We start from the raw sequence: 25,537 nt of genomic DNA on the forward strand, positions 1-25,537 counted from the left end.
GTGACTGCCAGGTTCTCCTTAAGGCTATCATGGAAGGTCCAGTACCCCCAGCGATTCACAGCTCGGTGTCTGATATCAAGGAGATTATGAAAAGGCTTCCCTCACTGGTTTTCAGTTTCATCAAGAGAGCAGGGAACTAGATTGCTCATAATTTAGCAAGAAAGATGATTTCAGATTTGTCTCTTTCCTCAAATCCAGCTTATCAGGATCACTTTGTTTGGGGTTTGAGAACCCCTTAATTTTCTGCTTTGGTTTTATGTATCTCTGAGAGAGAGGAGAAAAAAAAAAGAAGCTTTAAAAAAGGCACTTTGCAAGAGGATTCAATCCCGAAAAACCGAGAATGAGATAGAATGAGATGCTATAGCTTAAACAATCACAACTAAGCGGCATAAGTGTGACGAGTTCTGTATACAATATCAAATGGATGTTATACCTTGGGCCAGCACAACTAAGCAAGTTTAAGTGTGATGAGTTCTTCATTTGTCTCGAACAATTTTGATTAGCGCGTGAGATTTGTGAAAAGCTAAATAGACGATGAATTTCTTAGTTTTGGGTGATGATGCCATCCCAATTAATATCATGCGAATTTGCCTTAATTCGCTTTGACAACCCGAGCAATTTGTTGCACATTATTATTTCATTGGCTCCATAATACATCATTTGTAACAAAAAATAAATAAATAAATTTGTATACAATCATTTTTATCCATTTTAATGCAATTTTTTATTAAATAAGAATTTTAAATTAAAATCAATTCATTTTTTTATTCTAAACATAATAACTGACAAAAAATCAATTAAATATACTTTTCACAAATTTATTGACTCTAAAAAATCATTTTTACTTTTTGCAATTGTTTTTCATATTTTTTTAAAAATTAAAATTCTAAAAAAAATGATTCGCAGTTTTTTAACTAGTTAAATCAAGATTTCTTCTCGTCATTTTTGGGCCCCAGGGACTCTGGCTTTTCGCGCCGGTGATGGGGTTTGAGAATAATTATTGTGGTTTAATTTGTAATGACTTTCGTGGTTATTCTAGAAACGGGGCGTTTTTTGGCAGCCACCAATTGCAATTTCTAAAATAGCAATGGATTGAACTTCAGTGCCTCTCTCAAACGTATTTACCCAATGAAATAAGAAAATAAGAGAATCGGTACAAAGTTATAAAGGGAATACATAAGACAAAATTGTAAAGGAAACAAGAAATAACTGATTTGCCTTGTAACATCTTTTTTTTTTTCCTCACGACTTAAAAAAGAGTCTAAAATCAAAATGCACGGAACACCAACATCACGATCTTTTCCAGCAAGAAAGAAAGGCACAGTGAAGTATAGCTATTAGCAAATGAAATATGAATGGCAAATTGATAATGCCTTCTACTACTAGGCCATGAATGTCTGTATACATAATTTGCATTGTCATAGTCTGAATGAATGGCGGAGAAAGTCACCCGTCTGCATGGAAAACTTGACCAATGAAAAATCTAGACAACAATTTCAACCATGAATAAGACAAACACAAAACTGAATTCAAAAATTCTGTTGAATCTAAAATCTGATTCAAAGGAAAGGGAATCTATTGAAGTGGTGAAAAAAGAAGTCAAAGTCAAACTTCATACAACAATGAGGGACACAGAAAACCGTATATTCTTCCTCTCCTATCTGCCGGCTGAATTGTACACCTCATTACAGTTCAAGAACAACAGATACAAATCAAGTAAAATTGGAACCAATTAATACAGTACAAAAATAATAAAAGGAGGGAAAAAAATGTAAATCTACAGTTTAAGAAGCAAGAGTAAGAGCCATGATTTACAAACCGAGTCCCCTGTTTGATGGATGGATTTTTAGTTGCATTAGGATCTCAGGCTTTATAAACTGTTAAATCCCTGCAAGAAATACAAAGCCAAGCAAAAACAAAAATACATGAGTCTCTTGCAGCTTGACTTCATTAAATTTTGCTTAGTAATAGCCGTGACTTAATTAATTTCTGCTGACCACCCCCCTCCTCACCCTTCATATATGTAACCCAGCCTAACCAAGTAACTATTGTCTAAAGATTCATTCAAAGACCTAAGCAAAAGTTCTAGCATACTCGCAAAATAATGTGATTCTAATTATATCAATAAATTGGATATGATGAAGATTGTCCAGCAACTTACCCAACATCAAGGTCCTGTCATCGTCTTGTTATATTTGTGCAATCAAGCTTTCACATAGTCCATACCATTGCGCTTCCTTTTGTTAGACCTTGAAAAGAAGCAGATCTGAGCCCAACTCTTTTTCTGCTTCATGACTTGTGTCTTCACATCCCTCTTTTCAACAAGCTCAACCATGTATTGAACAACAGCCTGAGGAAAAGAAGCAAAATACAGAAAATAAATTAGCCCTGAGAGGGAGTGAATCATATTCTAATCAAATAATGAAGGCAGGAACATCTTACCTGAGCACCTTTTTCAGCGATATGTCTTGGTGGCACTTCCAAAGGATTTTCTTCCACACGTAGGACACGTAGTCGTGTTAGCATCCGGAAAGAGTCTGGAAGAGCTCGTATCTGGTTGTTGCTAATATCCAGCTCTTCGAGATTCTCAAGGTTCCCAATAGATCTTGGAAGGGACTGTAAATCAGCAAAATTGTTTCCTATATTCATCTTGACAAGTGAGGTGGCAAAACACAAGCTCTCAGGCACTGACTCAAGCTCATTGAAACTCACATCGAGCTCCTTCAGGTTTGATAGAGATGACATAGTTGTAGGTAGCTGTTTGATGTTATTATAACGCACAGACAAAACCTCTAAGGTTTCTATCTTTCCTACAGCTTCTGGGAGTGCCTTAAGCCTGTTATAATCTGCATAAAGCTCCCTTAGTGAAGAACATCGGCCAATTGTGTGAGGAAGTTCTTCAATATCATTGGTCTCCACATTTAGCTTCTTCAAGCTAATAAGTGAACCAATAGACTCAGGAAGCAAAGAGAGCCGATTTGAGCTCAAATCAAGCTCCTGAAGGCGTACCAATCTGCCAAAGGTAGCAGGCAGAGATGATAGCTGGTTAGCCCTAAGGTCCAAAAAGACTAGGCTAAGAAGATCTCCAATAGATTCTGGGAGTTCAGCAATTCTGTTAGAATGCAAATCCAACTTTGTCAAGGACGAAAGGCCTCCAATAGTGGCTGGGAGGGCCACTATCCTGTTCTCAGACAAATCTAGGGAAACCAACGTTGACAACTTGCCTATTGAATCAGGTAGCCATTCAATCTGATCCATCAATTTGTTTTGGAGATTGAGATCTCGAGTGTTTTTCTTGGCAGAGACTTCAATTAAACTAGCAAGCTTTATTAGACTCAACTTGTCACCATCTTGTCCTACAACATTTGAAGCACAGAATCACATCAAATAAGCGTTTTTATAGTTTTTTGAAAAAAAAAACGTTGCTAAGAAGGGAAGTATTTGAAATTATTTTGGAGGTTTTGAAGAGAAAACATGCTCAATCAACCATTTTGTAAGTGAAAATAGAGGATGTTTAGAGGTCTCAAAAATGTCAAAATACCATATCTTGTAAAACATGGGTTCTATCAAATATAAATCTATGATTTTAAAACACAAAATAAACTGCGTGTAAAAGAGCAACAGTACATCAATAACACAGACTCTGCAATGGAACCATCAAAGATCTAATTCCCATAATTCAAAAGAATCCTTTGATGCTCATTCTGTAATTGAACTATGTACAAAATTGACAGCAAATTAAAAGTTGACGAAATGAAGCACACCTGTAGTAGTTACAGTCGTTTTCAGAGTGGAATCCACTATATGGGGCATGGACGAAACGCCAGTTCCATCAGAGTAAAAGGACGACTTGGCCTTCTTCACATAACTATCGTCTCGGGTAAAAAATTCCGCAGGCCTCGCAGGATTTTTCTCAGAATAATATAAGTTCGATGGTGCAGTAATAGAAGATTTGTTAACGGAAGTTGGCGCAGTGGCCCTAGAGAAACCGCTGCAAGAAACTGTAGAAGCAGAGCCGTTGGAGGAGGAAGAAGAGGACAAAGTTGAAGTAGAATGCAAGCATTTGGAAGCTCTCTGGATAAATTCATCAAACAGAGCGTGAACACTTTCGAGATCGAGCAATTTCATAGCCTCCCTCTTCTGCTCCTTGCTCTGGAAATAAACCAAATTCTTCTGCATCTCCTGCAAGATTGTAAAGAGCTCTTGGGGTACATCAGGGCTCTTGGTTTGCCTGGAAATGGATTCAAGTCTCGCCTGGTCTTCTTTGTCAACATTTAGAATCAACGTCTTGGCAGCTTCCACCTCATCGATCCCAGGTCTCGTCGGTAACGATCTGTGAATTCTCATGATCTCTTCGATAGCCTGATCAATGGATCGAACAGACGACGTCGTATCCATATTACCTTGTATTCAAATTCCTAAATCAACCTGAAGAGCATAGTATTTCAAAATCAGTTACTAGAAAATTAGATATCACTGTGGTTTTCTGGAAGAGAGAAATTGAGATAGAGATAATCGAGCAGCAGAAAAAAGTTAATCATTTTTTTTATAAAAAAAGGTGAGAATCCACTTCCGCAATAGCCAACAATTACTACACAGAACAAGCAGGACGACATCAAAGAGACAGAAAAATTCAGCAGAACAATTACATATTACGCATAGTAAGGACAGTAGGAGCAATTAAGCAATCAGATTTCAACGAAATGAACTAACCTCTCTTGTTTTGGCGGTACTGAAACTTGAAAGCGAATGAATTTGCATAAACCAGAACAGAATTCGCCAATGTTAATAAAACGAAAGCAAGAAAAAATTGGTAGAGATAGAGATAAGGCTAAGGGTTTAAGTTAGGTAGTTAAGAAATGAGTAAAGAGGTTGGCCTGAAATCCAGAGTCTCCTGCGTCGTCTTCTCTGAAATCCAGCTATTCTCTTCCCATAATACTATGCTTCTGCTTCTCCTCCTCGCACCTTGCTGTTGTGATTTGGCGGATTCTGATTTTTATATATAATAAATTATTTTCCTTTTAAAGATAATTTGATTAAATCATTAAAAAAAACCCATGAAAACAATTATGAGTAATCGGTTATCAAACTGAAAATAAAGGAAAGCTATACTCACCCTCCTCTTGTCTTATTCCGCTTTCCGTCACTAATTTTCCACATTTACCCCTAGGTGGAAATGGCGGAGGCTAGAGAGTGTGCAATACTGCGGTGGCCGGGGGGCAAAATGGTCAAAAGAAAAAAGAAATGAAAAACCAGGGTGGATAACGGAAGTGTAGATATTGTAAAACGTGAAGGAGGGGCAAAAAGGTAAAAAGAAGGCCGTCATTTTCTAAAAACAGAAAAGGAATGAGTTGGGGTGTGGGAAGGAGTAAATGCAGTGTCCAGATGTCGACGAAGGAAAAGGGGACACGTGGTTGAGCTAAATATAAAATTTAATAAAAAAGCTGTTCACTAATCCAACTGCAGCCAGCTGGCAGTGCATCTCACGCCATAACCGTTTTTGCTCGTGGAAAAAGCGAATAGTGAATTGACGACTTAAGAAGAGCAAACCGGTGGCAGTAACCGAGAGAAAGGGAAATCATAGAGAGACGGAGTCACGTGCTGTGCTTAAAGCCTGTCCCTCACCATCGGCTTCTTCACATTTGGTGATGGCGACTGCGATGGACGGAAACTTGGATGCTTCCTTCCGCTATTGCCGATTGCAATGCAACTCAAATACAGAAAATCACAGGTGGATTTCTTCAATTACATTAACAATATTATCTTATAATCAGTAGTAGTAGGAGTAGTTTGATTTAATTAAATAGCAAGTGGGAATGATTTGATGGAGTTAATGTTTAGTTAATTGCAGAGTTGGCATATAGGCTGTCAAAACTGATGTCTAATCCCAAAAAAATAGTGCAAAAGATGCTTAGGTTAACGTTGATTCCAAAATTCAGCCCTTGAGATTTGGAGAAAGGGGCCATGGGAACAACTTGAAACAGGCTGGTGTTGGATCACAGTGTTGTGGCGTTGGGTTGGGCCCCAAGGGTATGGTGCGCCCACTCTCTTGGATTTCTAGCCTTTCATTAGCCGTTGGCTCACACCTTGTCTGTTGATGCCTTGGCAGTTGGCAGGGCATGACCCCTTCTTGATTTTGATTTATAAGAGACCATTATCCTGTCCAAAAAAAAAAAAATCAGCCAATTATTTTCAGATTTAAACTTATTTCATATTAGGTTAGATTTGCTTTGATTTAAATTTTTTAAGTTGGAGAGAGAATCTCACTTATTCTCTATTGCTAGCATCAATTACAGTCTGAGCAGGGGGCACCTTTTGTTTTTTCTTACATGGTTATGGGTTGCTCTCGCCATATTTAGATAAGACATTCTCTTTTGATTTACTTTGTTTTAGTTGTTGGGTTTATTTGCTGTTGGATTTGTTTGACCTCCTTGTGATTGCAAGTTCTCTGTGCCAGTCTGCAAAGGGATGCATGTTGCTGTTAGTGGTAACAACTAGTGGCTTCCTTAGCTGACTAAGTTTTTATGCTTTTCTAGTCGATGATCCTTAAATGTGTCAGTCAGAAGCTGATTTGAGTCTATCAGTTAATCCTCTTTCAAAACACAAAGGTTGAATTAAACTTCTTGATGTTCCTTTCTGGTTTTGAGTATTGAACTTCCAGGTGCTTCATTTTGGGGATTTAGAGTACCTTACATTACTGTGATCAGCTTTATTTAATGTAAAAACTTGGATGATTAGAGAGAGGGAGGGGGTGGGTTCCTTCTTTGTATTTAGACTGGTCAATAATTGTTTTTTTCTTTTTTTCCTACAAGGTTATAAGGGGGAGATTGAATAGGAGAGAGTTCACCTTGAGATCTTCAAATTCACTATAATATACGTTACCATCAAATTAAGCCTGTAAGTGTGTCAATAGAGTTGTTAGTGACCCTCTGAATACCGATAAACTTGCTAAATATTTAAAAAAGAAAAAAAAAACACTTGTCATTCTCACACAAGCAGCACAAGAAGTAAGCAATCTTTAACATTCTTTCAACTGTTGCCTTCTGCTTTCTAAGTCATCTTGCTACTCGATCAAATGGCAGCATAATTCTCATAATGTCCTTCTGGAAAGAAAGGTGGATACCTTGGATTGTTTCCTTGCAATTTAATTATATAAGCACTTTATAGTTTAAAGTGAATATAGTTAAAAAATAGTTTAAAGGTATATTATAGGATACATTATATATCAATAACTAAGTCTAAAGTTTAAATGTTAAATCAGGTATGAATCTATATGAAAATAATTGCACGAAATTCCTTTAAGAATTAAAACTTAACCCAAACTGAAATGTCGAGAGTCAGAACCTAAACAAAATTCTAAATTCTAAAATATGAAGCCTAGTAAAATTAAATGTCTATTTCCTACAAAAAAAAAATCCATTATTTGGAAGTTTTGAAAATATAAATAAATTAGAAACACAGAAAGAACACTCGACTCTGTTCTACTTAAACACAAGGCAGATCTAAACTGCAAATGGCCACCGGGTGCCTATCAAATTCCAAGGATTTCCATGTTACAACTCTTCTGTCTACTCGCCAAAAGTACAGTACCTAACCTATATCGGCTTATCTTTTATAGCAAGGTGTTGATGCCCATATAATGTTAGAACAATAACTATTCCTTGCAGAAAAGTTAGAGTAACTTATAGCAGAATTCTATTTCCATGGCACATTTGGCATTCCCTGTGGATTACTGTTGCATCCTCCAGTACTCTGGTTCGGGGGGCTTCCAGGGCCACCAGATGATTCGCTAAAAGTTCCTCGGGATGTTGGGCTTCCTGCTATCGATGCACCTGGACCATACATAGTTTCAGGTTGGTTAATCCCCGGTCTCGACTCTTTCCACTCTTCTGAAATAAAGCTACCCACAATAATCTGCAAACAGAAACAAACTCCAATGCATCAACGAGAAGAGACCTCAGGAAAAAATACATATGAAAGCGAAGAAGGTCAATTTCCCTTGGCATCGTAAAGTCATTTTGAGAGATCATGCAATTCGTGCATAATGCAGTCTCTATATGACAAATTGGCTATCACTGCTTGATGCAGCACAAAAGAAAAAATGAGAAGCAGAAGAACCTGAACAGAAGATGCTGCCGTGAGGAGCCCTGCCACTCCACCACCTAGAACACGACCATCAGGCCCAGCTAGTAAAACACTCAAACCACCTGTTCTGCTTCGCTGGCCACTACTCTCTGAAGGGAAAAATGAACCAGAAAGTGACAAAATCTCAAATCGTCCCTGCATAAACAAATGATAGAAGGGTTGACTTGATCTGTGAATACAATATTTAAGAATCAAATTTTCTGAGTCTCTTACACAACTATCTGAATAAAACAAGAAAGTCAAGTTAACGATGGGCTAATAATTTTCTATGAGTAAGAATTTACAACAACGAAGGGGAATCAGGCCTTTTTGCTAGAGAGAGAAACCAATGCTTTTTCTTGTAGTTTTAGTTTGTTCCTTTTCCTAGTTCATCAATCTACTACTGCACAAAACTCTTAGCTCTGAGTGTGCATGTATTATTATTTATTTATTTATTATTATTATCTTATGGGTCTATATATTGTACTTTTACAAACTTATCCCCTTAACTAAGAGAGGAACTTGGCTACCCCAATTCTAATATGAAAAAAACAAAAAAGAAAAAAAAAAACTCTGATGTCATGTGAGCATTGTGATTCCTTGAATCTCCAACAATGAAAAAGAACAACTTAATAGAAAGGGGCGGAGAGGGCAAAAGTTCTCCTGTGCCGCAACTAGTGTTTAAAATTCTTTTTCCCAGCAACTATTGACTTAGCCAATTAGCTTTAGCAAATGACCTTTCCCCCTCCACCAAACTCACAAAGATTATCAATCCCTGCAAACTGCATTGTCCCAACTTCCTTGGCCACTCCAAAAAAATCAGCTATATAACAGAAAATGGAGCAAATTTTTTCTTCTTTTACTGTGATTGTAAATTGATATACAGCATAAACAATATAAACTTTGAACACACCTCATATGTTACGGTTCCACCAGATGTTGCAGTTTGACAAAGTGTAACATTAGATATGGCACCACTTGCTGACAAAATGCAGACAGCTCTTGGACCATTTTGGGGGAAAGACATTATTTTCAACAACACATCCTGTGGGGATAAATTTTAAAATCAAACATAATAACTCCTGAGAAAAGATGAAACAACACTTGTAAAATGTTCAAACTGCTATAAAGTAAATATATAAAAGAGACCCCTTATTTGGGAGAACAAAAGCAGCTTCTTTTTTTTTTTTTAATTACATCTTGCTTCAATTTGCATTAGCAAATGAGTGGAAGTAGGATAAAGGGCAGCCATCTCAGTTGCCGTATCCAATTTGCTCCAGAGAAAAAGAAATGGAATGGAAATACACGAGCGCATACTGCATAACCATGTCAAACAATACTGTGATGCCCCACCCATAAAGATAACGCTGCACCATGCTTCAATAGCAGTTGACTGCAAATGCTACCGTATGCAGCATCACTTGCATGTTGCATTTATAATATGACACTTATTTGCTTATCCTCAGGCGTATAATCATGATTTAAACTAATTGGCATCCCCTTTAATGAACCAAAATCTTAGTCAACAAAGCAACACGCTGATCACATTAAGCTGTATTATAGAACATTGACGGTTAACTATAGCAGTATTGATCCAATGTTATGAGGAACTAAAAATTTTAAGGCTAGACATATGTTATTCCAGAAGTACATTATCAGTGAAACTTTCTACCTTATTCTGATGGTGGCTTAACACAATATTCCATGATCAAGTTGCAGCAAATAAAACAGAAAGACTACTCTTCCATAAGACGCATTATAGTTGTCAGCCAAAGGAGTGAAATATTAAGTTTCTTGCAATTATGCAATGCCTTGCCACAATGAAAATGAAAAACAAAAAACCCACAGTTCAACACTATGAATTTTGCAGGAGTATAGATGTACACTGTTGAAAAGAAAATACTTCTAATGCCATAAATAAGATTTATCCTGGAAAATAGGCCTTTGTTTTATTAAGGAATTGACATTTAGTGACTATAGAAAAAAGAAAATTACCTCTCCAGCCTTCACTGTTATAACATGTGGTACAAATCCAACCACTGCCGATCCTGGAAAGCAATAAAAGTCAAAACTAAAAAATTAAAATAGGACAAAACTTTAAATAAATTTCACTTCTATTGCTTCCTTGCGCATATGACCCAACCTGAATAAACATTTCTGCATCACATTAAAAAAATAATAAAAAAATAAATTAAATCAAAAAAGAAAAAGTGACTCGTCTCTGGCCATTTCAGATTGCAAGACGGAAAAGTAATATTTTGATAAAGAAAAGGGCAAAAGGACTAGAAACGTTCTAACATAAAATAAAGGGTAAAAGTGTCATTTCGACCAAGGAACAAAATCCCGTGAAGTCCACTTACATCATCTCTCCAATCGATATAATCACATCATCATACAGTAGAAACCAAAGTAATTGATCAAACGTACCTAAAGCGGCTAGTTGGTTTTTGCGGCCAGAACCAGGGGGTCTACCCCTTGCTTTCTTTGCAGTGGATGATGGAGAAAGAGGAGACTGAAATTCAGAGTGATGTAGAAGAGGAGACTGATGGGGATCATGGTAGTTGTTGTGATGAAGCTGGGAGAGCGGAGATGTGAGGTTGAGGCCGAAATGACCATGGGGTGGGGAGTATTTCCTGGGCCGTCCACGTTTTCTCTTGATGGGCGCTGCGTTGTTCACGTTAAGTCCATCGACACCAACACCAACACCAACACCGACGCCGACGCCGACGCCGACGCTGACATCGCCACCACCCAACATCAACATCTCATGGTGGTGCGCTGAAATTGATTGAACGTGATGAAATGGATCATCACTGGTGATTGGCATGATGGGCTTGTAAACAGCATTAGCCCCATCGGCGCTGAATGTGAGGTTCATGTTTGATGTTGGCGCTATCGACGGTGTCTGATTTCTTTCACTGCCTCCTCCGTACTGTTCTCTTTCTGACATTTTTCTGGAATCCTAATCATGATCATAATCATCATCAACCTGATCAATCTATAATTCTAAAACCCTAATTGATGAACCTATCATAAACCCTACTTTTTTTTAAACCCTCACTTCCAAATTTCAATCCAGATTTCCGTTCAATTGTGTGTTTCTCGAAACCGATTCAAAATTACGATTTAATATTTTGCAATTTTTTCCGAGGGAATTTTTTAAATGAATTTATTTAATAAATTCGGATGTGAAATAAAAGTTCCGGAATTTCTGAAAAAAAAAATTGATTATTGAATATATAATAAAACAGAGCAGGAAATTTTTTAAAAATATATATTTTTTTCAATAATAATTCGATAATCTTCAAAAAGGAAAAGTAATTTGGAAAAAGAAAAATGCTTACCAAATGGAAATTAGGTTTTGGAGATGAAGGTCGATTGCAAGCTTGGAAGAGCCTCGAGAAAATAACTGAGAAATTAATTTTCAATTTTAATTTATTATTATTTTTTTATAAAAAATGGTGGGCTTTACATAAAAGGCAGGCTGAATTTGGAAAATAACAAAGGCCAGCAAATACCGACGCGATCACTAGCCACGCTCCAATTGTACGAGAGTTTAGTTCCAGTGCGAAAACTGAATCCAACGAAGCAGAGGCCTCCAAGGCGCGCGAATTGCGGGAGACACACTTATAATTTTAAATATTAAATTATTAATGCATCAACGAGAGTTATAATTGATTAAATATCTAAAATATAGCAATTTTAAAGTACACAAGGACGAGAATTAGTTGTTGATGGAATCGGACGAGACGAGACGAGACGAGACGAGACGAGACGAATTTCATTAAGACTCAAATAACCTTTGCCATTTTCAATCAACAGATGTGGCCTAGAAAAGCCCACAAGTCTTTCAAAATCATTCATCATTATCCATGGATTTAAATAGAAGCTTGGAGGTGATGAGCAAATCCCCTCCCACAAATCTAGACATGTACAAATCATTCAAGGGCCAAAATGGTTGACACTTCATATACTGCTATACAGCGTTCTTACAAGCCCTAGAAACTCCCTTTCTGATCCTCTTTAACGCTTGCCTGGAGCCTTTCTTAGTTTGATCAAAATTTTCATCACTATCACCTGCAAGCCAAATTACACAGAAAATGGGTATATATTCTGATAATAAGGATAACCATCAACAATCTAGAACTGGGTTTGATACGCTGTGCAAGGATGAAAGACCACTGTGATGGATTACCTTCTGATGTGAGTGTAGCATCATCTTCAACATCTCTACAGCCATATCCAGACCGTTTCGCAGACACTGTAATGACGCCGCGTTCAACCTTTTGCTCAGGAGTTTCACATGATCCCTCAAAAGGTTCCATATAACAAAACCTGACAAGATGAGAACAAAATCAAACTAAGCTCACGCATGCATCTTCAAGAATCCATAACATGCAACTCTTAGTTAATGAAAGATGACACAACAAAAAGAGCCACCAGAACCTTAACACCTAGAAGCATGAGTGCAACTAATTTGATGAAATTTCTGCAAAAGGTTGAACAAGCTCATCCAAACAGTTGCCATAAACCTACTAAACATACCTACTCGCTCTAGAATGGATCAACATGCAAAACATCTCAACTATATATGAATTCTCTGGCATGAGCGTGTATCTAAACGGATCTAAGTCCAATTAAGCCCTTGTACTTCTCCTCAAGAGCCAAATAAGCCCAAAATAATTTTTTTTTGCTAATTACGCCCTTATATTTTTAGTGAAGGGCGAAATAAATTCTCATTTAATATAATATTATTTTTTTAATAATTAAATATTTTTTAATAATAAAAGATATTTTTTATATAATATGACTTGTTTAGCTCTTAACAAAAAGTAGTTCAGGAGCTTAGTTGGACTTATTTCCATAACTAAACAGATGTAACAAAAGAGAAGAAGATGAGCATTAGCAGGTGAAGAAGAAGAGCAAATATACAACAGATAAATACCATTCTGCAGGTAAATTCTTGCTGTCAAATCCAGAACTCAACATCCTCCACTTCCTACACTTATCACACTGAACCCATTCATGGTCAGGCTTGTACAGGAAACTGCCCTTTTTCTGGAACAGTAAAAAATCATCTCAATATAATGTATGTGGACTGCAAAAGCTTTTTTTTATTCTGAAAAAAAGAAAGAAAGGAAGACATAATACATTTCTTAAATACAAACAGTGATCAATCTCAATTAAGGCAGTTGATTAGGAAAGGAATAATTCCAGCATTTCAAATCATATTTCTTGTCAAATTTATTATCTAAATGGGTGGCCACCATTTCAAATGAATGGAAGGTTTGCTTCAGTTTTTCTTTACTTGGGTCCTTGGTCATTACCCTAAGCAACTTTTAACTAAAACAGACTGATATTGAACAGTTGAAAATTTACATGCTAAAAAAAAATTCACAGAAATTAGCAAAAACATGTCTTACTAGCACCAATGAATCAAAATTCTTATCCCAATATTCATCAGCCTTCTTCCCCAGCCACTCCTCCAGTAGAGCATATGATTCACAATCCTGAAAACCTTGTTTGTTACTATGCACCCAAACCCGACCATTCACATCATCCTATGAAAAAATGGGAGGAAACAGCTGTATTAGTTCAACGTATATATCTATTTTTTTCAAAAGTTCAATGTATATAGCTAATGCAAGTTGTAAATGCCCAAAAGCCCTTCAGGACTAACCAACTGCATTCAAGTAGGTATGCCCTGTATATTTATTTCTTTAGCATTAACCGATTAAAGCAAATTTAAACTCTCAAGCATCCAAGTAATATTTTAGTGATATCAGGCGTCTCTATCTACTGTAGATATTTCCTCAGATTAAAGGAGAAAAGCACTTTACAAAAGTACGCATAAAAGCAGCCTTGTCAAGTTAGCCATTAAACATGTGAAGGGGTCCTGGAGCCAAGACACAGGCACACACTTGTCGAAGGCGAGGTGCAAAAGAAATAAACAAGAATTACTCATACTAATACCACAAAACATTTCTTCGGAGATCCAAAAGCCAAAATGCATATATAGAATCCCTGTCTCATAACAAGAGATTATAGCTTTAACCGCATCCATCCTCCAATATCAATCTCAGCTACAGCCACCTACGCATACAAAATTTGGCATCAAAAGTTTTAGTCACCCTTTATTATTCTGTTCCCAAATCCTTCTCCGATGATCATTGAAACTAAAGGGCATCGAAACTTGTCTGACTCCCATTCATTCGTAGACGATATGAAACTAACATTCTTTTTGTACCCCTCATTTATCATCCTTAAAACTAGGAGGGGTAGGGAAGAAAACAGAAACTTGTTATCAGCTATCTGATGAAGTACGTACAATGCCTAGATTACAAGAGAGCAACCGCAAGAGTGCCTATGTTTCAGGGAAAATGGGAACAGTGGAAAGGGGGTTGATGGTCAAATGGGTGATGGTTGTGCAGGGCCTAGAGGAAATGGAGACGAGCTTTAATTTTGGAGAATAGAAAGGGAAAGGGGACTGTATTTGGCTAGTGAACCTGTGAGAAAATGGGAGACGATAAGTTCTAGAAAGAGAACGATATAAAATTTAGAGAGAAGGATTTTATTTTAATTCTTATCTTCAAGTATATATATTTTTACTAAGAAAAAGTATACTCCACAATAAATGAAGCACACACCAAAAGTTTTGCAAGAATATATCCCAGAAACGAAATCTGCCACAAGTCTCTCTAACACCCCAAGCATAGTTAGCAAACCTCCACACACCATCGCACTTAACATCTCTATGATTTCGTACTCCACCAACTAGGGGACACCACCTATGCCATTCGCCATACTTCTAAATGAGCATAAATACCTCTCTAGTAGCCTAACAGTGTAATGTATTTTCAAAACTAGAAAAGCCATTATTATCTTATTCTTCAAAGGACAAGAGCCATCATTCAAACAAGAGAGGGCAAAAGAGTTCTCCCCCTTTTTCTAATCTCCAACTTTACCACAGATGCCCTTTGGCAGAGGCTTCCTCTGCCAGTAATCTTTTCTTTGTCTTTTAGGACCTACAAATCTCAAACTCATAAGTAGATCACAAGCTCCACAGGGCAACTACACAGGTCCAGCCGATTCCCAGGCTAATCAACCTCAATCACAAATTTGATACACAGGGATCTCACAGCTATTTGGCCAAATCCAAATAAACGCATGTGCATTCACACACTTTTCCATATTTAAGATATGTTTTGATTGATACTAAATAAATAAATATTATTCCCAAGATACACAGTATAATTAACAATTTAATTTAGCATGGCAGAATCAACAATATAATGTCTTAAATTAGAAAGGAAAATTAACAATCTAACATGACCATAAAAAATTGTATTCTGTCCATATAACTTCTCTTATGCCTATTTGCATATTTTGCTCATTACCAAGTGAACAAATCAAGGTTAAGGAAAACAGCAGATTCTTTTGCAAAGTTTAAGCACCAAAAACATCCAAACAAACAAAAGCATGTAGAAAAGAAATGGGATCTTAAGAGGCACCTTGAAAAGGAAAAGAGTAGTGTGTGGTTGGTATGGTCCTGCATAATCAAGTTCTGGAGGAGTAGTAAACTAGAGTAGAGATTATGGGAAAAAGATAGAAAAAAAAAGGACCAAGAGGGATGAAACTAATTGTGTTTTGCTCTTTCTATTTCCAAAGTCCAAACACACTAACAGCATTGTTTTCTTTGCACTTGGATTCAAGGTTCTACATGTCTGATAGAGAAACATTGCTTTTTCTTTCTTTTTATTTTTTATTGTTTTAATTTGATTTGGTGGTGAAGTCACTCACAAGGTCAAATGAATAATGGATATTTGTAGATGAAATAACATATTAAAAAAAAAATAATGCAACAGAATGCACAGGTGCACACCTCATAAAGGTCACTGCCTTTTGTGCTTGAGAAGCTGCAAGCACTAGAGGCATTGCACCTCAAATGCACCCTTAACAACTATGCTTGTAAAACAAATCTCCTTGTTAAGATAATTATTTCAAACATGTAATGAAAAAAATACAACAGCCAAGGACCTATTCAGAAAGACCTGCCTACCATTATATCAGAAACATCTACAACCCCAATCACTCCACGTCCCACAGCTCCGTTATGTACCATGCCACCAACTCTTTTATAAGCCTAAAATACAAGAGAAATGAGCAACCAGTTAGAGATCAACGTGATCTGATGTTACAGGAGTAAAGGAAGCACGAGGGCATAAAAAGAGAATAAAATCTATACAAAAGAAGAGGAAAAAATAACTCTATCTATTATCAAAAAACGGATATAAAACATTCATCAATACCTCACAATTTCCTATATGCATTTAGTTCCATATTTATATCTCCTCTGTAATTTAAATTCATGGAATAAAAAATTGAGGCATCAAATTAAAAATTCCAAAATTAAGCTTCATACTCCCGCACGCCAGTTAATATTTAGGGCTACAAATGAGGCAAGCTGTTCTCAAGCTACTAATGGCTGTGCTACGCTCAGGTCTTCTCAACTAGCTCTCTTAATAAGTCAAGCTTGAGCCTTATTTTTAAGCTTATGTAGTAAATGAGCTGTGCAAGAACTTATCAATCAATACTCAGTTTGTGAAGCTTGCAAGCTAGCTCATTTATAAGCTTATGAGTCGGCTTGCTATAAGCTCATGAATTAGCTTATTAGCTTGCCTGACTTATAAGCTTAATAATTGAATAGTATATAAGCTCATTTAAATATTTACCTCATACAAAACATGACTGGACAATAATGCCTATGATTTAAAAGATCAGGCCAAGAATAAAGCTAAACCCACACATCAGCTAATTAGTAGCTCTGATAAAATTCTAACAAACTAATAAACAGGCACGGAAACTCTTCTTGAGACAAGATTCCTAGGAAGTAGGAACAAATGCACAGAAGAAAAATTGAAACAAGGAAGAAGCATAAACCACATTTTACATGACCAAATTATGACTAAAGCGGATGAACGTCAAAAGGATATTGGAAATTACTAAGCACTACCAAAAATCACAAGTAAAATCATATCATTGATCAGAATATGACCTCAATTAAGCGGCCATGCCAATACAAAAAAATTCCACAATTTGCCTGCTCCCACTCTAATTGACATCGACCAAGAGTCAGGTGAACACGTTTGCCCATGATAATCCCATTTGCTTCACAAGTATTATTCAAAGACTTTGCCAACGGTCTACTTTTAACCTGTTGAAGGGCGAGCTCATGCTAAATATCAAACAATTAAGGCAAGAAAAAATAACATCACTTCCCTGCAAGCCTGAGAAACAAGCAATTACCAGTGAACCTTGAACATATATCCTCATCCTTGGAACCAAAAAGATGACTTCTAGATAAGATCTAAGAGAGTAGTCTAAGGGAACCTGGAACAAAATGAAAAATGCAGCCAACCACATGTTATAATAAAATAATTAGATAATGACTCAAAAGTATTTCATTAGCTTCTCAATGTGGAATAGCATCCCAATAGGAAGTGGATGTACAAATAAATTTCAAGGCTAACAAAGGCAGCAAAAGAATGATAAGAAATGGCAAGTTTCAAAGAGTAGTGAAGAAAACAAGGGTCGTGCAGCAGAAAAGTGACACAATTTAAATACAGAATAATGGCTACATCATATTATGCATAGCATTTAATTTGCACTTGGTTTGGTGCATACAAGTATTTGGATTGAGAATGAAGTAGTCAATTTCCTTTGAGTATGGTTTGATAAGGATTGAAACCAATGATGAAAAGAAGATGATGGAAAGAAAGAAGAAGAAAGCAGAAGTTTTGAGAGAAAATAATTGATTATTCCCCTCAAATCAATTGGGATATATACACTATTTACAAGAGTAAGTACTAGGTAAGAAAATAAATTAATTACCTAATTATAACCTAATCATATCACATAATCGTATCCCTAATTATCACTATAAATTTACAGAAAGAATCTCAACAAGGATCATAATCACAATTCACAAGTGTATTGTGCACATCATAACAAATGATCTACAATAAAGTGTTGAGTTCACATCCCATCTCTTTGGTACCTCTCTTGTATCTTGACTCTCGAACCAAAATGATTACTCAAAAGGAGATGGAGGAAGGAATGTTTCCCACATTTGGCGGACTTATCCCTTTTAACAGAATGGACCAGATATCAGGAATGCAAATAATGCATATACAATGTTTAAACTTTTGAGTAGAAATAAGCCCTTGTGAAAGAATTGCCAAGTGGGAAAAATCATTGAAAGTGAAGATACATATATATACATTATATATATACCTGATGGACGTAAAAGAAAAATAAAAACAATTTTCCAAGTGGACATTTTTACATACATAGATAAAAACAAATAGAACAGTTATTTGAATAATGTCACAAACAAATAGAATTATCTACAAAGACATTGAGATAAAATTATATTAATTACAATGTCAGTCTTAAATATGAATTTTTCCATCACCGTCTCCATTATTTCTAAACCATAGGTATTAACAGGTAAAAAATTTATAAATTCAATAAGCCTTCTTTTTCCAATGTAAATCTCTAAAGAAAATTATATGAAGAAAGTCAACATTTAATTAAATACATAAGAACTGTACCAAGGAAAGTGCAGAGATATGAATAGTTTCCCTCTTCATTCAAAAGTTAACTATTCCAATATCAGAATCACATAATAACCGGTTAATTATTTCTTTTATCTGCTGTTAATTAGTACATATGCGGCTAATTTTTTAAGATTAATAGTGTTAAAAGTTTCATAGAAACACTAGTAAATAATTTTCCTCTAGATCCAAATTTATGCCTGCTTATTATAGAAGTTGAGAGAAAAGGATCCACAACCTTTTGACTTATCTGGCCAGGACGAGATCTAACCCTTCTAGAACGGATAAGTATGTCACCTTGATGAAAGGAGCTCCGACCAGTTAATCCAGCGGTCCAGTCCAGACAATAATTTGAGCCCCATTTATCTAAGTTCCATATGTATATCTGTGTTCCCGTGAGTTTTTTACTAAACAAGCCTGCTTTTTCACCAATCAAATACTTATCAAATGGTGAAAATTCCTTAATAGCTTTCAAGTTGTACTTTGCTAAAGCTTCAGACTGGACACTTGTATCTAATTCCATGAACTGTCCTTTTCTGCAGTAGCTTACAATGGGAATCTCTAGATTCTGCAGAATCAATTCAATCAATGTGATCAGAAAAAACTAAAGCATGTTACAAAGAAATAGAAAACAACAAAAAAAAAACACATTTTCAGCATACATCTTTTCCTTCATTTAAAGAATGTGAGAGGAAGGCTATAGATCTGGAATCAGTTGTCTGAGTGAGAACAAGAGCATCCTTGCCAAGCCTCATTGCTCCAGTCTGAGAAATCAAATCCAGATTAATATTATGCAGATTTAACTGATACACTACTGTAATTATCAAAACTGGCTTTGAAGTCAAACTTAGACAAACATATTCAAGCATATTCAAAAATCATATATGTATCCTATATAGCCATAATCACAATATTAGAGTAATGCTTGTTAACCACAAAAAGAAAAATGACAAAAGCTACCTTAAATCCAACACCAAATCTCCCTATATGATCCTGATGATTTGCATCAGGTTGCTTGTGCCCAAAACACATCATTCTTACAACCTCCTGATGGGTCATCCCATGGCCATCATCTATAACTGACAACATAGGAATATCTTTTCCATCTCTTTTTGAATATATGATCTCAATAGAAATATCCAGTCTGTAAACACAAACTGCAAGTAAGATGCACATCTGGAAAAACAAGGAAACATTTTAAACATACCACATCATTAACATCATATGGTTTAATTCATTACTTTTTGCTAGTATCACTAAAATTTTAATGCATTGATATGTTACCAAATAACAGTTAGATTTATATCAAAAAAAAATTGTACAAGCCATATGGTAACTACATCAAATCAGCACCAAGTTAAACAATTTTTCTTTTTATAGTAACATTTTATTTTTGCTTTGAGACAGTACAGATATCATTAGTAAAGCATTCAGTTTCACATAGCAAGTTATTTGACAACAATTACATAGATTCAGGTACAGTCCATACAACCCTGACAAAGATTGGCACATGCAATCATTTCAGTATCAAGTTAACAATTTTTTAAAATAAAAAAAGTTATTTTGTTTTTAGACAGTATAAATATCATTGATAAAACATATATATCATTGATAAAGCATTTAGTTCCATACAGCGAGTTATTTCACAACATATGGATATTATTCAAACATAAACTTGATGACATTGAACAAAATGATACAAAAAGGAAACAAAATGAAACTTCTAATCTAAGTGCTAAATTGATGAAAACTCCCTATCCTCAAGTGTCAGTGCCCTAAACTACAATGGAAATATATGAACTCCCCCCACCCCCAAAAAAAGAAAAAAGGGAAAAAAAAAAAAAAAAAAAAAAAGAGGTGCAAGAGATGCATATGGTTTGCAAATATTCATCATTACAACAGTGAATAAATAAATAGTAGAAAATTAAGGCCCAAAGAATAAAGATATATTAATTAGTATATAGTACCTGCTTGCTTTTGCATCCCTAGAATTATCAACAAGCTCAGCTATTGCACCAAAAATCCATCCAGAATGTGCTTGACCAAGAGTCTGCAGGTAACTTGGGTCTGCCTGGACATAATTTTTTTCTAATGATCCATCCCGTTTCACAGCACAGGGCTGCCATCTACCTACTGGCACAGAACCAAGGTGATCACCATTTGACTTTGCAAACTTGGCAAAAGGCACACCATTATCTTCACTAATGCTCACATCCCTTGACTGCATATGCCCATTGTTCCTAGCAGAAAACTCATGAGGTGACATGGAGCAACTGTTACCACAAATCTCAGTTGGATCTAAGCTTTGCTGCTTAAATTGACATGCTTCAGCTGTATCCACAACTGTAGATGGCACAATAAGAGAAACAGTTTTAAGTAGTCCTTTAACATTTGAAGACAAAAAAAGACAATTTTCAGTTGAACCTAGAAGATAGAAATACTACAACTATCAGATATTGCATGCTGATCCCATTCTCGCTAACAGAAAGAGACCATATAACTAACACTACAATGCACCTGATTCACAAGGCTTTTGACCACTTTGCTTTTCTGCCCGGTATGCAACTCTAACATGGCTAAAATTATAGGCTTCAACAGGAGGAAGTATATAGAACTCAAAGAAGTCAAATTTGGCAATTGCAACCTACAAAAAGTATAGATATCAAATATATTCTTGACAATAAGTAAATAAATAGTCAATTTCTGAATTCTCTCATCCATGCAGGAAGATGTGTCCTTCAATTTGAAACAATTAAGATCTTAGAAAAGAGCAAAAATGAAATATAAAGAATAAAAGTGCATTTGAAACATTCAAAAATAATGTGGAAATGCTGATTTATTTTACATCTGCAACAGTTCATAGTGTTCCCTAAATTTTTCCTTCCACGGTAGCCTAATGAATAACAATAAAACCATTCCCATATTACTGATGAAAAAAAAATAAGAAAGAAAGATGAACCATGCTATGGCCATGCAGTGGCCAAACGATGGATGGAGCAAGAGAAAACAAGAAGAAAAGCTTTTTACCGTGTCTCTTTTCTGCAGATGAGACAAAAACCTTGCCCACTCATTTTGGTCACGTAAACATTCAGCAGCAGGGCGTAAAAAGCAATGAGGCAGATTATGATGGATTTTTACCCTAGATCTTGGTACAATTTCATGCAAATTCCAACGTCGAGGCCTATTAATTATTAAACAATAAGAAGGTTTGTATTAGAAACAACTCACAATATATAAAAAGTCTATGATGATGGATCTCTTACAAAACCAGTATTTACAAAGAATTCTAAGGGAGAAACCAAAAACGATTAGTCAAATGCAGAAATAAAATATGTGAAGGACAGTATTATTCTCATGATACTTGCACATTAATATTCAGAAGAATAACGGGAAATAAGATATATCATATATGTTCAGCTGGTGACATAGTTTCCTCATTCATTATGTTAGGTTGACCAATGACCAGTAGCAAAATTCTCTTAGCTGGTCTCCGTACTTTTCTTGCATTTCTCAGCCCTCATGACAGGATTAGCTTATTGTTCTAGTGATTCTTTCTTCCTCCTTTATAATTTTTCTTTCTTTTAATGGGGACATGCAGAAAACTCAATCTATAGCAAGACAATCTACTTTTGCATACAATTTGCAAGATTAGGTTTTCAATACTAACAATGCATCAACAGTAACATCTTCAACTGTACTCCAGCATATGTACCAATATTTTATTACGAAAGCCAGAGAAATCATAACAAGAGACTGTATGCATACACTTCTGCTGGAGGATTTAAGCACTGGGTCCTGCATATAGTTTTCCCATCCTTCAACAGGAAGACAAACTGCTTGTAATGGCCTGCAAAATCAAATCGTAGCAACGATGGTAACAAACATTAATAGAGAAAATTCTCCGTGCAAAGCTGTGGAAACATTCATATTAAAGTTTAAACTACCAATTTAGCCTTCTATCTATATTTAGTTAAATACAGACCATAAATACTAATGGGGTATGTGACACTGTTTCACAATTAATGTTTCAAATGTCAACATACCAAGGAAAGAACATTCATCATTTTAAGCATGCAATGCAGCTAGAATGAGGAATAAGAAGATATATATTGACCTTCATTCAGGCCTTTTTCTGATGGCGAATCTCCCATTTGTAATCCTGCCGAACTAAACAAAATCAGGCATAAGATAGAAAGAAAAAGCATAAAAAAAACATACTGCTACATTGTTATGACAAAATAAATGAGAATATTGATTACCAAAAAGAGAAGTCTGCTGCGTCCCTTCAGTTGCCGCTTGATTACCAAGAAAAAAAAAAAACTATTGTAACGCCTATCAATGTGGTCAAGGAAATCAGATAACAAAGTTATTTTCACCCGCATCAACTTCAAAATAGATGTTAACAAACAACCACGAACCGTGATAAAATAAAAGACAAAAAAAAGTAAAACATTCCAGTCACCAGCGTAAAGACTGGATTTTTAGTTAACATTCTAAGTTAACAAACAAAGCCCAGAAGAGAAAACTAAGTGGAGACCTCGTAATCAAGCATACAATCTCATAAATCCGACCACTTTGAAAAAAAATTGCACTTATAGAACTTCTATAGAACAATGTATAGCAACAAAAACAACATGCAAACCCCTAGTTCAAACCGCAAGTACGAAATTCTGATACAGATCGCCAAACCAGAGAGAAACCAAAAAAAAAAAAAAGAAAAAACACAGAGAGAGAGACCTTGAAAAGCCTGGTGTAAACTAGTGCCAAACTAAAACCAGCCGCACGGGGGAGCAAAAGATGGTCTTTTGCACATGTATTAGCAAAACGAAGGTCGGCAAATAAGGCGTAAAAGAGTCGGTGGGAGTGACGTCTCTCCGTTGGAGAGAATGGTGAGTGCACCTGTCAGTGCAGACGTGGAGTAGTGTTACAGTTGAAGCGGCTCGTCCGCCTCGACGAAATAGAGTGGAAAACGACGTCGCGGTCTTTTCAAGTCCTATCTCTTCTCGGACAGTGATTCAGTAATCTCATTCGAGTGGGATTCGGGTTCACGATGCGAACGAGTTCCTTTAGCTTTTAAATGCATTGTCTCCTTTTTGCCGTCTCGACTTTTCTTAATTCTATCTTGGACCCAAAAAAAAATCTTTATTCTATTTTGTACCCTTAAAACTTTTTTCTTTCCTTTCACATGGAATGACAGATTTTGAATTCTTTTAAAAATGTATACACGTGTAAATTTTCAAAGTTGATCATAATAAAATGTTTTTAAATAATTTAAGTACATAAAATAAATTAATTTTCAAAGTTAATCATAATAGATTTTTTATAAAATTAAATGAGTAATTAATAGATTTTTTATAAAAATTAAAAGATTAATTAAAGAATTTTTTTAAAATGAGATCGAAAATTAAAAAGTAAAACGTGAGATCTCTCAGACTTATTAATATGTATTTACCATTAGATTAAATCTGTGAGTATAATTAATGAATTTTTTAAAATTATAATGACTAATTAGTAAAATAATTAGTGAATATAATTAATGAATTTTTTAAAATTATAATAATTAATTAGTAAAATAATTAATGGTTAAAATTAATAAAAATTAATCAATTTAAATTTTAAAATATTAATAATATTTTAATATATTTTTTAAAAATTAATAGATGAATAAGTGAATATTATTTATTAGTGACTAATTAATAATTATAAAAATATTATTAATTTTATAAAAATTTATTAAATTAATAAATTAAATTTTAAAACCGTTCCATTTTATAATTTTATTGAATTAGAGAGTATTATAAATTTATAATTTAACACAATTAATCAAATTAGAAAAAAGTTTAAATAAGAATTTATTTTAATTATTTAGAAAATAAAATAAATTTCAGAATATATCCAAATGAAAATATACAATCTTGTTATGCATAATATGAGTATTTCATTTTATGTCCTTATAAATATAATGTGTTTATATATAGAAACTTATAAATTTAATTTTATATAAAAACACACTTGAGAATTTTTATATTAAAATTTGTATGCTCGAATAATATATAAAGTTTGATATAAATATTTAATTTAAAAAGTATTAAATATTTGGACAAAATAAATAGAAAAATTAATTGCACTCACAGGCTTAGTCTGGTAGTAGATAGATCTGAGTAAATATGAGAGATCTCAGATTCAATCCCCACTCTCCGTTTAAAAAAAAAAAAAAGAAAAATTAATCGTTAATATATTAAGTACTAAGTTATTATCATATAAGGTAATAAAGTATTAATGAAAAATATTGAATAATAATTACATTAATAAAAAATAATATTATTTAAATAGTGAAAAAATTAAAATATAAAAAATAATTGAAATAAAATATTAAATTAAAAAATTATATTATAAATGTGCATAGTACAGGTATTCGTCTATACTAACACTTAATATTTAAAGACTGAAGTTGCCCTTTTTAACTATGCCGATCAATAGATGATAAAAAATTACCAAGAAACCTACAGTGGGTGAAATATAAACCAAGGGCATACAGATGCGCTTGGTAGTTTAACACATAAAACCGTTAATTATAATAATTAAATAGTATAAATATTTAAAATTAAATTAATTGAATAATTTATTTAAAATTTTATTTAATTACATCACTATTATAATTTATAAGAATTATATTTTTTAAAATATAATTTTTTAATTATGAAAATCCTTTGCATTGATGCCTAACGGTTTTTCTACGACAGTGATGTTCATTCCTGTCAGACAGGTCCGTACGTGCACTTTCTCTTACTTGCTAG

General features: G+C 34.8%; 2 protein-coding genes and 1 long non-coding RNA gene across 9 annotated transcripts; 1 reads left to right on the forward strand and 2 right to left on the reverse strand.

The window, feature by feature from the left end:
• Positions 1 to 1,187: 1,187 nt before the first annotated feature.
• On the reverse strand, positions 1,188 to 5,052 carry LOC110608983 (plant intracellular Ras-group-related LRR protein 4). Of its 3 annotated transcripts, none has more exons than XR_002486946.2 (6): positions 4,714 to 5,052; positions 3,765 to 4,428; positions 2,443 to 3,356; positions 2,162 to 2,350; positions 1,820 to 1,888; positions 1,188 to 1,454 (listed from the first exon to the last, which is right to left on the reverse strand). XR_002486946.2 is itself a non-coding variant. In XM_021748277.2 (5 exons), the coding sequence occupies exons 2-4, from the start codon at positions 4,396 to 4,398 to the stop codon at positions 2,204 to 2,206; spliced, it is 1,695 nt and encodes a 564-aa protein (XP_021603969.1). In that variant the 5' UTR covers positions 4,399 to 4,428; positions 4,714 to 5,052; the 3' UTR covers positions 1,556 to 1,888; positions 2,162 to 2,203. The 3 variants fall into 3 exon arrangements, 1 of the variants encoding a protein (XP_021603969.1); XR_002486945.2 differs by having other exon boundaries at positions 1,619 to 1,888; XM_021748277.2 differs by lacking the exon at positions 1,188 to 1,454 and having other exon boundaries at positions 1,556 to 1,888.
• Positions 5,053 to 5,482: 430 nt separating this feature from the next.
• LOC110608986 lies at positions 5,483 to 11,108 on the forward strand. Its single transcript, XR_002486947.2, has 2 exons — positions 5,483 to 5,731; positions 6,813 to 11,108. It is a non-coding gene; the product is annotated as an uncharacterized LOC110608986 (long non-coding RNA).
• An 800-nt stretch (positions 11,109 to 11,908) lies between these two features.
• LOC110608459 (MORC family CW-type zinc finger protein 3) lies at positions 11,909 to 23,783 on the reverse strand. 5 transcript variants are annotated; one of them, XM_021747678.2, is made up of 17 exons: positions 23,478 to 23,783; positions 23,000 to 23,035; positions 22,855 to 22,899; positions 22,506 to 22,587; positions 21,768 to 21,921; positions 21,258 to 21,384; positions 20,708 to 21,083; positions 19,701 to 19,884; positions 19,403 to 19,504; positions 18,979 to 19,308; positions 17,431 to 17,514; positions 17,180 to 17,338; positions 16,184 to 16,267; positions 13,548 to 13,685; positions 13,070 to 13,182; positions 12,320 to 12,459; positions 11,909 to 12,201 (listed from the first exon to the last, which is right to left on the reverse strand). In XM_021747678.2, the coding sequence occupies exons 3-17, from the start codon at positions 22,889 to 22,891 to the stop codon at positions 12,101 to 12,103; spliced, it is 2,211 nt and encodes a 736-aa protein (XP_021603370.1). In that variant the 5' UTR covers positions 22,892 to 22,899; positions 23,000 to 23,035; positions 23,478 to 23,783; the 3' UTR covers positions 11,909 to 12,100. The 5 variants fall into 5 exon arrangements, with proteins under 5 accessions (XP_021603370.1, XP_021603372.1, XP_021603371.1 ...); XM_021747680.2 differs by having other exon boundaries at positions 22,855 to 22,907; XM_021747679.2 differs by having other exon boundaries at positions 23,000 to 23,072.
• Between the last annotated feature and the right edge of the window lie 1,754 nt (positions 23,784 to 25,537).

The sequence above is a fragment of the Manihot esculenta genome, chromosome 2, assembly GCF_001659605.2.
Source record: "Manihot esculenta cultivar AM560-2 chromosome 2, M.esculenta_v8, whole genome shotgun sequence".
Lineage (NCBI taxonomy): Eukaryota > Viridiplantae > Streptophyta > Magnoliopsida > Malpighiales > Euphorbiaceae > Manihot > Manihot esculenta.

What these genes read in the sequence shown, in the direction of transcription:
- LOC110608983 (XM_021748277.2), bottom strand. Translation starts at nt 4,398, where the DNA reads ATGGATACGACGTCGTCTGTTCGATCCATTGATCAGGCTATCGAAGAG. An exon ending in AACGACTGTAACTACTACAG is followed by an intron (nt 3,357 to 3,764) that starts GTGTGCTTCATT and finishes CAAATGTTGTAG; the next exon opens with GACAAGATGGTGACAAGTTG. An exon ending in TCGCTGAAAAAGGTGCTCAG is followed by an intron (nt 2,351 to 2,442) that starts GTAAGATGTTCC and finishes TCTTTTCCTCAG; the next exon opens with GCTGTTGTTCAATACATGGT.
- LOC110608459 (XM_021747678.2), bottom strand. Translation starts at nt 22,891, where the DNA reads ATGGGAGATTCGCCATCAGAAAAAGGCCTGAATGAAG. An exon ending in TCAAAAGCCTTGTGAATCAG is followed by an intron (nt 21,084 to 21,257) that starts GTGCATTGTAGT and finishes TGCCATCTACAG; the next exon opens with TTGTGGATACAGCTGAAGCA. An exon ending in GATTTGGTGTTGGATTTAAG is followed by an intron (nt 19,505 to 19,700) that starts GTAGCTTTTGTC and finishes TTGATTTCTCAG; the next exon opens with ACTGGAGCAATGAGGCTTGG.